The 12,537-nt window shown below is 48.4% G+C and overlaps 1 protein-coding gene across 1 annotated transcript; it reads right to left on the bottom strand.

The window, feature by feature from the left end:
- Window positions 1-3,310: 3,310 nt before the first annotated feature.
- On the bottom strand, window positions 3,311-6,570 carry LOC146219525 (uncharacterized). Its single transcript, XM_084695289.1, has 7 exons — window positions 6,353-6,570; window positions 5,596-6,099; window positions 5,378-5,458; window positions 4,665-5,274; window positions 3,754-4,562; window positions 3,557-3,599; window positions 3,311-3,429 (listed from the first exon to the last, which is right to left on the bottom strand). Exons 1-7 carry the CDS (start codon window positions 6,443-6,445, stop codon window positions 3,311-3,313), a joined length of 2,259 nt encoding a protein of 752 aa, XP_084551415.1. The 5' UTR covers window positions 6,446-6,570.
- Window positions 6,571-12,537: the final 5,967 nt, after the last annotated feature.

The following is a 12,537-nucleotide window of genomic DNA, read 5'->3' as shown; positions in this document are numbered from 1 at the left end:
AAGGGTATTTAAGTTGGCCAATTGCAAGTTGTGCTTCTCTTGAATTCTCCTCTGAACAGTGGCAAAATAGGGGCTTCAAAACAGCTATCGAAAGATCTAAGACAAAGATTGTTCAGCAGTATGGTTTAGGGGAAGGCTAGAAAAAGTTATCCCGGAGGTTTCAGCTCTGTTTCCACTGTGAGGAATGTCATTAAGAAATGGAAGGCAACAGGCACAGTTCTTGTTAAGGCTAGAAGTGGCAGGCCAAGAAAAAACAAGAGGCAAAGGTGAAGAATGGTCAAGGACAACCCTCAGACCACCTCCAAAGACCTGCAAGGTCATCTTGCTGCAGATGGTGTCACTGTGCAGTGCTCGACCGTTCAGCGCACAGAGAACAGCTGTATGGGAGAGTGATGCAGAAGAAGCCTTTTCTGCACACGCGCCACAAACGGGCTCTCTTGAGGTTTGCCAGACTACATTTGAACAAGCCGGGCTCATTTTGGAACAAAGTGCTGTAGACTGATGAGACAGAGAGCTATTTGGTCACAATGAGGCGTTACGCATGGAGGCGAAAGAACACAGCCTTCCTAGAAAAACACTTGCTGCCCACAGTAAAATGTGGTGGGGGGTCCATCATGCTGTAGGGCTGTGTGGCTAGTGCAGGAACTGGGAATCTAGTTAAGGTTAATAAAGGTCTCATGGATTCAACTCAGTACCAGCTAATTCTGGACAATGATGTTCAAGAATCTGTAACAAAGCTGAAGTTACGGCGGAGTTGGGTGTTCCAGCAGGACAACGACCCGAAACATTGCTCCAAATCCACTAAGGAATTTATGCAGAGGAACAACTACAATGTTCTGGAATAGCCATCCCAGTCCCCAGACTTAAATATAATTGAAAATCTATGGGGTGACTAAGTGGGCTGTCCACGCTTGGTACCCATTAAAACTTACTGAACTGGAGATGTATTGTAAGGAAGAATGGTCCAAATTACCTCAGTCAAGACACTCATCAGAGGATATAAGAAGCGTCTAGAGCAGGGGTAGGCAACCCTGGTCCTAGAGAGCTGCTGTCCTGCATGTTTTAGATCAGAGGTCTTCAACCCTGGTCCTCAGGGACCCCCTGTCCTGCACGTTTTAGATGTTCCCTACTCCAGCACACCTGATTCAAATGAATGGGTCGTTATCAAGCTCTGTGGAAGCCGGGTAATGAACATTCATTTGAATCAGGTGTGCTGGTGCAGGGAAACATCTAAAACACGCAGGACAGCGGCTCTCTAGGACCGGGGTTGCCTTCCCCTGGTCTAGAGGCTGTTATTTTTGCAAAAGGAGGCTCTAGTAAGTATTAATGTGATTTCCGTTGGGGTGCCCAAATTTATGCACTGTTTAATTCTCTTATGATGCGTATGACATATTTTCTGTTTATCAAATAAACCTTATTTCTGTGTGTGTGTGTGTGTGTGTGTGTGTGTGTGTGTGTGTGTGTGTGTGTGTGTGTGTGTGTGTGTGTGTGTGTGTGTGTGTGTGTGTGTGTGTGTGTGTGTGTGTGTGTGTGTGTGTGTGTGTGTGTGTGTGTGTGTGTGTGTGTGTGTGTGTGTGTGTGTGTGTGTGTGTGTGTGTGTGTGTGTGTGTGTGTGTGTGTGTGTGTGTGTGTGTGTGTGTGTGTGTGTGTGTGTGTGTGTGTGTGTGTGTGTGTGTGTGTGTGTGTGTGTGTGTGTGTGTGTGTGTGTGTGTGTGTGTGTGTGTGTGTGTGTGTGTATAATGACAGAGATCCCCAAAGTAATGGAGATTATCAGGGGTGCACAAACTTTTTCATACAACTGTGTGAGTGCGTGGGGTTGCAAGCATGCTTAAATGTGCTGTAGTGTTGTTGAAGGGTGGATGTAAGCATTGTTATTTACTTTTTTTTTTTTTGTGGTTGCGCAAGCAAATGTTGTAGAGTATCTAATGCACTATGACAAATAGTCTATTCTATTCTAATGGTCAACCGGTGTTCAATCAACTATTGTTGCCTCAAGATGATTGAATAAAACGTATGGTTACATGGCTTACTTCTGTGTGCTGAGTGTCAATGCAGACTGCCTTCATTTTACAGTTGAAAACCTCAGGATCGCCTCTGAAGCATTAGCCCCTCCAGTGACTTGTACTGCTACCTAGCATGTTCCTGACAGCAGCACAACTATGTTCTGTACCAGCTTTAATGGAGTCAGCACGGTCACCTGCAGTTCCACAGGCAATCCACTTAGGGGCAGACCACACACACACAGCTAATGCACAAGCCATCAGGGAGCAGATTGAATCACCATTGTCAAACGCTGTGACTGCTAATTGTAGGTTCTTAATTGTGTTTTTTATAGACTGTAAAGTCTATCTAGATTGCAACACTTTTTGAACCATGTCATACAATGCCATAACCTTTTCACATATGAATATATCAAGGAATATATCACATATTTATTTCACATATGAATATATCAAGGTTGAAATGGCTCGCTGTTAAGTGTCAAGTTGACACTTCATTTTGGCAGCTCTAATCTGCTACAGCACAACAGCGCTCTCCCCCTCCCCACACCAGTGACCATGCTCATGGCCCGGGCCCTTCTGGAACAGCACAAGGTCTCCCTGGAGCTGTTTGGCTGTGACCACTAGCTGACATCCACAATGTCCACAAAACAACAAACCTATCATGGAAGCGGGTCTTAATATCACCCGATCTTTCTTTCAACACATGCACCCTGGTGTTCACATACAAGATCTACTTTACCTAAAACCTGCAGTAGACCTCATGTTCTGTTCTGTTACCTCTGATCTGTCTCAAGCCTCCTTCATGCTGTTTCTCTGTCTCCTGCCTCTGGCTCTCTTATGGAATGCTCTGCAGGGTTCTAAGGTGCTTGGGTTTGTGTGTCTTTTTCATTGAAGAATTGAACCACATGGAGAGTCTAAGAGGGATTCTGGTCTAATCCCTCTGCTGCATTGTGCGCCGTGTTACAAAACTTTTACATTGAAATGATGCCACATTTTAACTTTAATGTTCAAAATGCTGTTGAATGCTGTACTTCAATTATTTGGACCCTAGTGTAGCAGAGACTATATCTTTTCATTTTTATGTATATATATGTATGTATATTTGTAAATCAAAATAATGAACACTGACAAACACGCTATTTTCAGTAAATCCCCATAAATAAAAAGACAACCACAAAAAAAGACATGGCTTCAAATGATATTTTATTTTGTGCTCAGGCTCTGTGATGAACACAGGTTCTGTCCAAGGGGTCCATATTGATGATATTGCCTGGTCCTCGGGTCCCTCTCACTGTTGGGGAGCCTCTCTAGTCCTCCTCTTCTGAGGAGGCAGAGCAGCAGGTAAAGAGCTTCCTCATTCGACGGAGGAATCCTCTTATCCCCCCCCTTATCTCCTCCCCTCCATCCTTCTCCTGTTGTCCGCCCACTGAGGAAGAAAACCTGCATTAACACTGTATCTGCATGTTCTCCACACAGCTTCCTGGTATATCTGAGAAGTGTGTATGTAGTAGAACGTGTGCATGTAGCTTCCTGGTAGCTGAGAAGGTACTCACCAATGCAGCTCTCCTGTTCCACGTCAGCTGGGACCTCACTGGTCTGTGAACAGACAATACTAAGCATGTAAGACCATCAACTATACTGTAGAGCAATGGCATCAACTTCCAAACTGAAGTATGTTCATACCACATGTACAATGGTAATATTCAGTCTGATGAAACGTGTCAACAAAAGAATGATGTCATGTTCACACCATGAGGAGTCTTGGAGCCTCCTGAGGGAAGACACCATGGATGCTCAGCAATGGCTCATCTTCTAGAAGCAACAGCATCTTGGCAGAAGCTCCATCCAGGGTCTTGGTGCTGGTGAGGCCAGCTTCTAGATCCAGGGTCTTGTTTCTGGTGAGGCCAGCTTCTAGATCCAGGGTCTTGTTTCTGGTGAGGCCAGCCTCTAGATCCAGGGTTGTGGTGCTGGTGAGGCCAGCCTCTAGATCCAAGGTCTTGGTGCTGGTGAGGCCAGCCTCTAGATCCAGGGTTTTGGTGCTGGTGAGGCCAGCTTCTAGGGCCACGGTCTTGGTGCTGGTGAGGCCAGCTTCTATGGCCAGGGTTTTGGTGCTGTTGAGGCCAGCCTCTAGATCCAGGGTCTTGGTGCTGGTGAGGCCAGCATCTAGATCCAGGGTCTTGGTGCTCATGAGGCCAGCCTCTAGACCCAGGGTTTTGGTGCTGATAAGGCCAGCGTCTAAGGTCAAGGTCTTGGTGCTGGTGAGGCCAGACTCTAGATCAAGGGTCTTGGTGCTTGTGAGGCCAGCCTCTAGATCCAGGGTCTTGGTGCTGGTGAGGCCAGCCTCTAGATCCAGGGTCTTGTTTCTGGTGAGGCTAGCCTCTAGATCCAGGGTCTTGGTGCTGGTGAGGCCAGCTTCTAGATCCAGGGTCTTGTTTCTGGTGAGGCCAGCTTCTAGATCCAGGGTCTTGGTGCTGGTGAGACCAGCCTCTAGATCCAGGGTCTTGGTGCTGGTGAGGCCAGTTTCTAGGGCCACTGTCTTGCTGCTTGTGAGGCCAGCTTCTAGATCCAGGGTCTTGTTTCTGGTGAGGCCAGCTTCTAGATCCAGGGTCTTGGTGCTGGTGAGGCCAGCCTCTAGATCCAGGGTCTTGTTTCTGGTGAGGCCAGCTTCTAGATCCAGGGTCTTGGTGCTGGTGAGGCCAGCCTCTAGATCAAGGGTCTTGGTGCTGGTGAGGCCATCCTCTAGATCCAGGGTCTTGGTGCTGGCGAGGCCAGCCTCTATATCCAGGGTCTTGGTGCTGGTGAGGCCAGCCTCTAGATCCAGGGTCTTGTTTCTGGTGAGGCCAGCTTCTAGATCCAGGGTCTTGGTGCTGGTGAGGCCAGCTTCTAGGGCCACTGTCTTGCTGCTTGTGAGGCCAACCTCTAGATCCAGGGTCTTTGTGCTGGTAAGGCCAGCCTCTAGGGCCAGGGTCTTGGTGCTGGTGAGGCCAGCTTCTAGGGCCAGGGTCTTGCTGCTGGTGAGGCCAGCCTCTAGGGCCAGCTTTGAGGCCTTGCCTCTTTCCAGCTTCCCCTCAGCAGCATGAGCCTCAGCCTCCCTTAGGGTGAGTTTGAGGCCAGACTCAGCCAGAGAAGCTATGGACAGCTGAGATGCAGTCAGATGTCTGGTCTGACTGGTCTTCATGTCACCTCCAGCACTGGCCAGGGCCTTGATGTCCTTCTGGTCCTGGATGATGGCCTTGATGGTGAGGCCTTTCTCCATTGAGGCAGACCAAGACTGGAGGGAGAATTAAGGTTCAGTTGCCATTGAAAACAATCTCCCATTTGGTCACGATTACACTGAACCCAAAGCCAACTATGAATCAATCTGCTTTCTTCACCTTTTCTGCCTGGGGATCAGTGGCCACGGTGATGCTCTCCTTGAGGCTGAAAGAGCTCTCAGCACCTGGCTTGTTATGACCCTGTTGATAGACAGTTCAAACAGTGAGACTTAGTTTAAGAGCTAGTTTATGCCCATATGTTCTGGAGCTGTTGTGAGAGAAACGTGAAATGTGAGTGATTTTGACATCTATAAGCTGCAGACTGAAAACACAATGACCTTGTTCCCCCTTGCCAACTCATCGACCACCTTCCTGGTTGCCTCCAGAGCATGCAGGTTGTAGCTGTCATTCAGCAGGCAGAAAGTGGTAGACTCCACCTCAAACCTGTCAAAGACAGCCTTCACCACATCCCGGGTTAGAGCTGAGGTGATGAACACAATCTTGTGCACCGGGACGTCCCCGTACGGAGCCAGGACAGAGGTGACGGTGTCCTTCAGCAGCCACCGGATCTCCTCCATGGCGGCCTTGGCCCTCAGCCCGTCTACGGAGGTCCAGGTGGTTCCTCCCTGTGTACCTCCACCCAGCAGGTGGCGGAAGGTGATGGTGACCAGCCTGAGGGTGAGCTCTCCAGTTTCCTGCAGGAGACTGGGAGCTCCGGGGACCTCAGCGGTGGAGTGAGAGGGCATCAGGCTGTGAGGAAGGCCAGAGAGCAGATGTCGGACCTCTGTCTCTACAGACGGTCTGAACATCTTCATGCTCCGACGAAGTCCCTCCATGGTGACCTTCACCAGTGAAAAATAGAAGAGAGTCAGAGAGAGACAGAGACAGAGAGAAAGAGAAAGAGAGAGATAGAGAGAGAGAAAGAGAGAAAGAGAGAGACAGCGCGAGGAGAGAGAGAGAGAGAGAGAGAGAGAGAGAGAGAGAGAGAGAGAGAGAGAGAGAGAGAGAGATAAAGTTGTCAGTCAGGGAAATAAAGGAAATCCTTTGTTCCAGAATGTGAAGTACTGTTTCTCTACACCAGGTTGTTGTCCAAACCTTTCTGCCAAACAGCCCAGAGAGACGACACTCCTTCTCGGTCTCTCTAAGAATCTCCAGCTGGATCTTCAGAAGCTGGTCGCGTCTCTTCATATACCAGACCTGAGTACAGAAACACCATCAAAAGATCAATTCTGTGCAATCACACACTAACACCTTGAATAAATTAATGTAACTTGCACTGTTACTGTCTTCAATATAGAGACCGTAATACGAGTCTTTGGTTCTCTGGGAGTTTGTACTGTGAACAAGGTCCACTATGAAGCTCTTACCCTTATGGCAGTCAGCTGTCGCAAGTCTTGATTGCAGGCCCGACACCTTCAAAATAGAAGAAATAAAGAGCAAACCATCACTTTTTGAATGACAATTGTTCTTTCTCTCTCTCCCTCCCTCTCTCTCTCTCTCTCTCTCTCTATCTCTATCTCTCTCATACACACACATTCACACACAGCAATCACATATACACATATGTGCACAGACATGTATTTTGTAACTCCCGAGAGAAAGACTAAGCCTGTCTCACTTGCTGATGAAACATTCTTCCCCAAAGAGCCACTTGGTGATGTCCTTCAGAGTAACAGAGGATGGAACCGCTCCTTGCTCCAGTAAGGACATGAACTGCCTCATGGTTGTTCTCTGGGAGACAGTTGTGTCAATGTCTATGCCAGTCATCATATATAATGCCACTGTCGTGAAGCACAGTGATACTGTTGCATTTGGTTCTGGTTTATCACCACAATCTTACCTCATCCAGACATTCTGGTGGTGTCAAAAAGTTATACAGCTCAGTGAACTTCACAGGAGCATGTGGATCAATGGTGGGAAGTTCCCAATTCATGGCTGCAGGTCCGTGTGGAGAGAAACATGTGTATCAAGACTACAGGGAGTAACATTGGCATGCAGGTTTGGTAATGTTATGTTTTTATATCTAATTATGTGTTGAAATATTGTTTTTGAGGACAAAAAAACACACTACATGAGACTGGTCTCCTGTTGAGACACCAAAAGTCATGAATAGGCCTATACAGTTTGAACATAGTACATTGTTTTGTACATACTGTAGGCAATAACCTTCTTAGGCGTTAACTTACCTCGCAGTGAATGAGGAATTTGTTGGTCTGTCTTTCGTTTTTTGTGTAATTGTAATTGTAAAGAGGCAGTGCTTGTCTTGTGTCGATGATTTCTGCTGTGTTTGGTACATCATATTCATGGTAACTTTAGAATGGAATGTTCGACACTGTGATTCATTCATTGTGACAATGGTTTGGAATTCCATCAAACGTGTTTGATCTTCTTGGGATTGTCATGGATACAAATAAATAAATACAACATTTTAGCTCCCTAATAGGTCAATCTTTAAAAAGTTAATGTTAAAAATCACAATATTTACCAAGATCTTTTGAATTATTATTGCTATTCAAAAATATGCATGTCACAATAATCGCTATTCCAAGAAATTCTCAAAAACTAAATGTACATGTAATTTATCATCAAGATTTTACTGCTAACTAAACTGTCATCCATCATGGGGAATCAAACATAGTTTTTAACAAATTAAATGTGACAAAAGACTGTTGGTGTGATAGATTGATTTTGTGGTTGATTTATTTTATTTTGGAAGCTATTTTGGAATCAATAAGTTCCATAGGTATTACAAAACAGTCAAAGGGGCATAAAATGGAAATTCATTTATATACAGTGTTAATCTATGATCGAGTTGTTGAGCCTTTTGAGAGCTGTGATTGTTTAGTCATGCCTGCAGAGGCCGGTAGGGGGAGCTTTCGGCCAGGATGCCTCATTCTCAATGAAGCTGCCAGAAGAAATGCAGCGTGTCCAAGCATCTTTATTGATATCTCCCCTTTTCAGGTACAACATGAGTGTTTGTGCTCTTGAACTTTAGAATATGTTGGATACATTGTTTTGTTTATGTTTTATTAACATGCCAATGTTTGTGATAAAGAGGGGGGGGGTCTAACTCACTGTGAGTGATAAAGAGGGGTGTTGGTAGGGGGGGGGGTCTAACTCACTGTGAGTGATAATGAGGGGTGTTGGTAGGGGGGGGGGGGTCTAACTCACTGTAAGTGATAAAGAGGGGTGTTGGGAAGGGGGGTCTGACTCCAGCACTCAGGAACTCCTCCAGGCTCCTGCACTGTGTTGTGTCTATCTGATGACTCTAAGAGCGTGGAGGGTGGTGTTGTCACTCAGGGACTCCCTCAGTTTAAGGAGGTGGGCAGCATCGCCACTCTCAGTCAGGTATCTGCACCCCAGTCCTGGTAGCCAATCACAGCACTTCTCTCCAGTTGTCAGACATGTCTCCCCTCCTCTCCTGTGGCTGTGTCTCTGGACTTCTCTCCAGTGGCCCTGGTCCCAAGTGGCCCCAGCTGGGGAGCTCAGTGGTGCTAATCAGGGAACGAGCTGGGAGAGCTTGGAGAGGAGTGCAGCAGGGGTGCTGTCCATGGTGCTGCTGTCTGATGGCAGGTCACTTCCTGCTGTAGAGACCAGGGCTGCTGTCTGATGGCAGGTCTCTTCCTGCTGTAGAGACCAGAGCTGCTGTCTGATGGCAGGTCACTTCCTGCTGTAGAGACCAGGGCTGCTGTCTGATGGCAGGTCTCTTCCTGCTGTAGAGACCAGGGCTGCTGTCTGATGGCAGGTCACTTCCTGCTGTAGAGACCAGGGCTGCTGTGTGATGGCAGGTCACTTCCTGCTGTAGAGACCAGGGCTGCTGATGGCAGGTCTCTTCTCATGTATAAACGTTGTGTACGCTGGTTTCACGCACACCGTGTGATGTTTAAAAAATGAACTTGACGTGAGAATGTGCGGCCCGTCCGCAAAGTCTTGTCTGGCTCTGTAATGTGGTGAATTCTAACTGAAAATTGCCGAAATTCACCAAATATTACAAAATAAAGTTTTCACTACAGTTACTGTCATACGTCTATGACGTTGACGATTCAAAAAACATAATTACCTCCGCTAATAAAAGTTTGATAATTGATGTGGATGATTCACATCAAAATGCCAAACCCAAACTGGAAATGCTTTTAACTGTTTAATACGCCACCACTTAATAACTCCTGTTAAACTTGAGGGTATCAAACGAACAACAAAATCACTAAGGAAATGCATGTCACTCTCTGTATATGGTTAATATTGCACGCAGCACAGATTCTTTACCACAGATGATATATACTGGCTGTGCTGTGCAGCTCCAAGACAGTCATGGGAAAATGCCCTTGTCTCAGTGAGCCTGACTCTGGCTCATCCATGACCCACAGGAGGCCTGAGGCAGGGTCCACCTCCACAGGATGAGACACAGTAACAGGTGGGCTGAATCACTCCGTATGATGCTCAGTTGATCCGGTGGATGATGTGTAAACCACACTGGGCTTCCTCCCAGCGGGGGCTTTCCAGAGAGAGCTGGCTGAGCGCTCAGGCATTTCCCAAACCACCCTGAGCCGCACCATGCCAGCTGGATGGAACGCTCTCATCCGTATGTCACCCCGGTACAGACACTTTCCCTTCACTGGCGCTGAGCAGGCCAACATTACACTGCAGTTCACAGCGATGAGCCGATTTCCTAATGTAATGGGAGCCATCGACTGCACTCACGTTGCTATGAGGGCCCCATCTGATCATGAAGTCGCTCATGTGAACAGAAAACACTTCCACTCTATTCATGTGCTGTGATCTGGGATGCACTCATGTGTTTGACACATGTTGTGGCACGGTGTCCTGGCTCTACTCAGGATTCATTTCTCCTGTGAAACAGCAGTGTGGGGAACAGACTCACACAGGTGCTGTGCAGGATGGCTGGCTTAGTGCTCATATGTGTCATTTAGGATCATTAGGCTACGGTCAAATAAGGCAATGATCTTGTATTGGCATCTGAGTATGTGGTTAGTGTACACCCGTAGGTGACCATGGTTACCCAATGCAAACTTGGCTCCTCACCCGCTGACAAACCCCCAGAATGAGCAAGAGCGGCGCTACAATGCTGTACATAGTGGGGCTGGGTCAGTGGTGGAGCGGACCAGAGGGCAGCTGAAAGGCTGTTGGTGCTGCCTGGATACAACTGGTGGCATGCTGCTTTCCAGTCCACAGAAGGGGTGTGGCATTGTGCTGCATGCAGTGTGCCGGGATGCAGTGTGCCGGGATGCAGTGTGCCGGGGTGCAGTGTGCCGTGGTGCAGTGTGCCGGGATGCAGTGTGCCGGGATGCAGTGTGCCGGGGTGCAGTGTGCCGTGGTGCAGTGTGCCGGGATGCAGTGTGCCGGGGTGCAGTGTGCCGGGGTGCAGTGTGCCGGCGTGCAGTGTGCCGGGGTGCAGTGTGCCGGGATGCAGTGTGCCGGGGTGCAGTGTGCAGTGTGCCGATATTGCAGTGTGCCGACATGCAGTGTGCCGGGATGCAGTCTGCCGGGGTGCAGTGTGCCGGCGTGCAGTGTGCAGTGTGCCGATATTGCAGTGTGCCGACATGCAGTGTGCCGACATTGCAGTGTGCCGACGTGCAGTGTGCCGGGGTGCAGTGTGCCGGGGTGCAGTGTGCCGGGGTGCAGTGTGCCGGCGTGCCGTGTGCCGGTGTGCAGCGTGCACGCGTGCACGTGGTGTGCCTCCCTCCACCACAGGCCGAAGCAGAGATGGAGGAATCTGACCCGGGGCCCCCGAACATGAGGCCCAATGCAGCAGCCTTACAGCTTCAGTCAGAGGTCAAACACAGCATGGGGAAAAGCCAGACAAGATGGATTTACTTTTTGAGTTATTTTATTGCGTCACATAAGTTCAGACCATCATTAACTCGTCTGAATTCTGTCACTATTTCCCTCATGGTGTTCACAATGTGGTTTTGTGACTGCAGCACAGCACAGGTGAGGACACGGCCAGTCTGTGACTGCAGCACAGCACAGGTGAGGACACGGCCAGTCTGTGACTGCAGCACAGCACAGGTGAGGACACGGCCAGTCTGTGACTGCAGCACAGCACAGGTGAGGACACGGCCAGTCTGTGACTGCAGCACAGCACAGGTGAGGACACGGCCAGTCTGTGACTGCAGCACAGCACAGGTGAGGACACGGCCAGTCTGTGACTGCAGCACAGCACAGGTGAGGACACGGCCAGTCTGTGACTGCAGCACAGCACAGGTGAGGACACGGCCAGTCTGTGACTGCAGCACAGCACAGGTGAGGACACGGCCAGTCTGGCGTCCCTCAGCAGTGGAGGCACGCGGTGCAGCTCGATCTGCTGTGGAGATGCTGCCACACATGGGTCCCCCCTCTCCCCCTCCCCCTCCTCCCTTGATCATTCTCACCACAAGCAAACACATGGCCGGTCGCCCCAGAAAGGAGCAGGAAGGCCACACTGGATATAAACAGCTAACACCTGGTGGACAGGTGTGCTTCATGCAGCTTGGCTTTTCCACAGGCTAGAGAGCCTCCACAGAGCCAGGTCATACATCACTGGATACGTCTCATCTTTCCCAGCAACATTAACACCAAGAAAAACATTAACAATGGTGAACGTCGCCTCACATTCCAAATCGATTATTAATCAGCTATTAATCAGAAGGTTGCCGGTTGGATTCCTGGCCGTGCTAATGACGTTGTATCCTAGGGCAAGGGACTTCACCCTACTTGCCTCGGGGAATGTCCCTGTACTTTCTGTAAGTCGCTCTGGTTAAGAGCGTCTGCTAAATATAAATGTAACATAGCCTATTTTTATTCTCATTAACATTGAACATAAGACATCAACGTTAACCCTAGCATGTAGCTACCCACCTAGCATCCATTACGCTGCTAATCGGTTCACACTGCAGTTAAACAGGTCTATTAAACAATGGTGGAAGAAATACTCAGATTCTTTACTGAACATAAACACTACAGCTAATATAACAAGGAATCTCTGCCAAGTGTCTTTTATTGTCATGTCAATCATATATATGAAACAGTAACACAATGAAACCAAACAATGTTCCTCCAGGACTCCAAGGAGAGGATGACAGACAACTACATAGCATCTGTATGTGTCTGTCTGTGGTTCACATATCTTGAGAGCCATTCATCTGATTTGGGGAGACGTACACACACCTCTGTGAAGCAGACACTCTTGGAATTGCATGAATGGAAGACACCTTGGGAGGAGTAATTCAGTGAGGGATCCCCTCCTCCAGAGACGGTTGGTGAAAAGAGAGGAGCAGAAC

The sequence above is a fragment of the Hypomesus nipponensis genome, chromosome 28 (genome assembly GCF_054491055.1).
Source record: "Hypomesus nipponensis isolate SF chromosome 28, ASM5449105v1, whole genome shotgun sequence".
In the NCBI taxonomy this organism is placed as follows: Eukaryota; Metazoa; Chordata; class Actinopteri; order Osmeriformes; family Osmeridae; genus Hypomesus; species Hypomesus nipponensis.
The sequence above is the reverse complement of the archived record's forward strand: the minus strand, read 5'-3'. Positions and strand labels throughout refer to the sequence as shown.

Excerpts from the sequence above, each read along its gene's own strand:
- LOC146219525 (XM_084695289.1), bottom strand. The coding sequence starts at position 6,445 with ATGAAGAGACGCGACCAGCTTCTGAAGATCCAGCTGGAGATTCTTAGA. Across the intron at positions 5,275-5,377 it reads CTGATCCCCAGGCAGAAAAG|TCTTGGTCTGCCTCAATGGA; the intron begins GTGAAGAAAGCA and ends TTCTCCCTCCAG. Across the intron at positions 3,600-3,753 it reads AGGCTCCAAGACTCCTCATG|ACCAGTGAGGTCCCAGCTGA; the intron begins GTGTGAACATGA and ends GTCTGTTCACAG.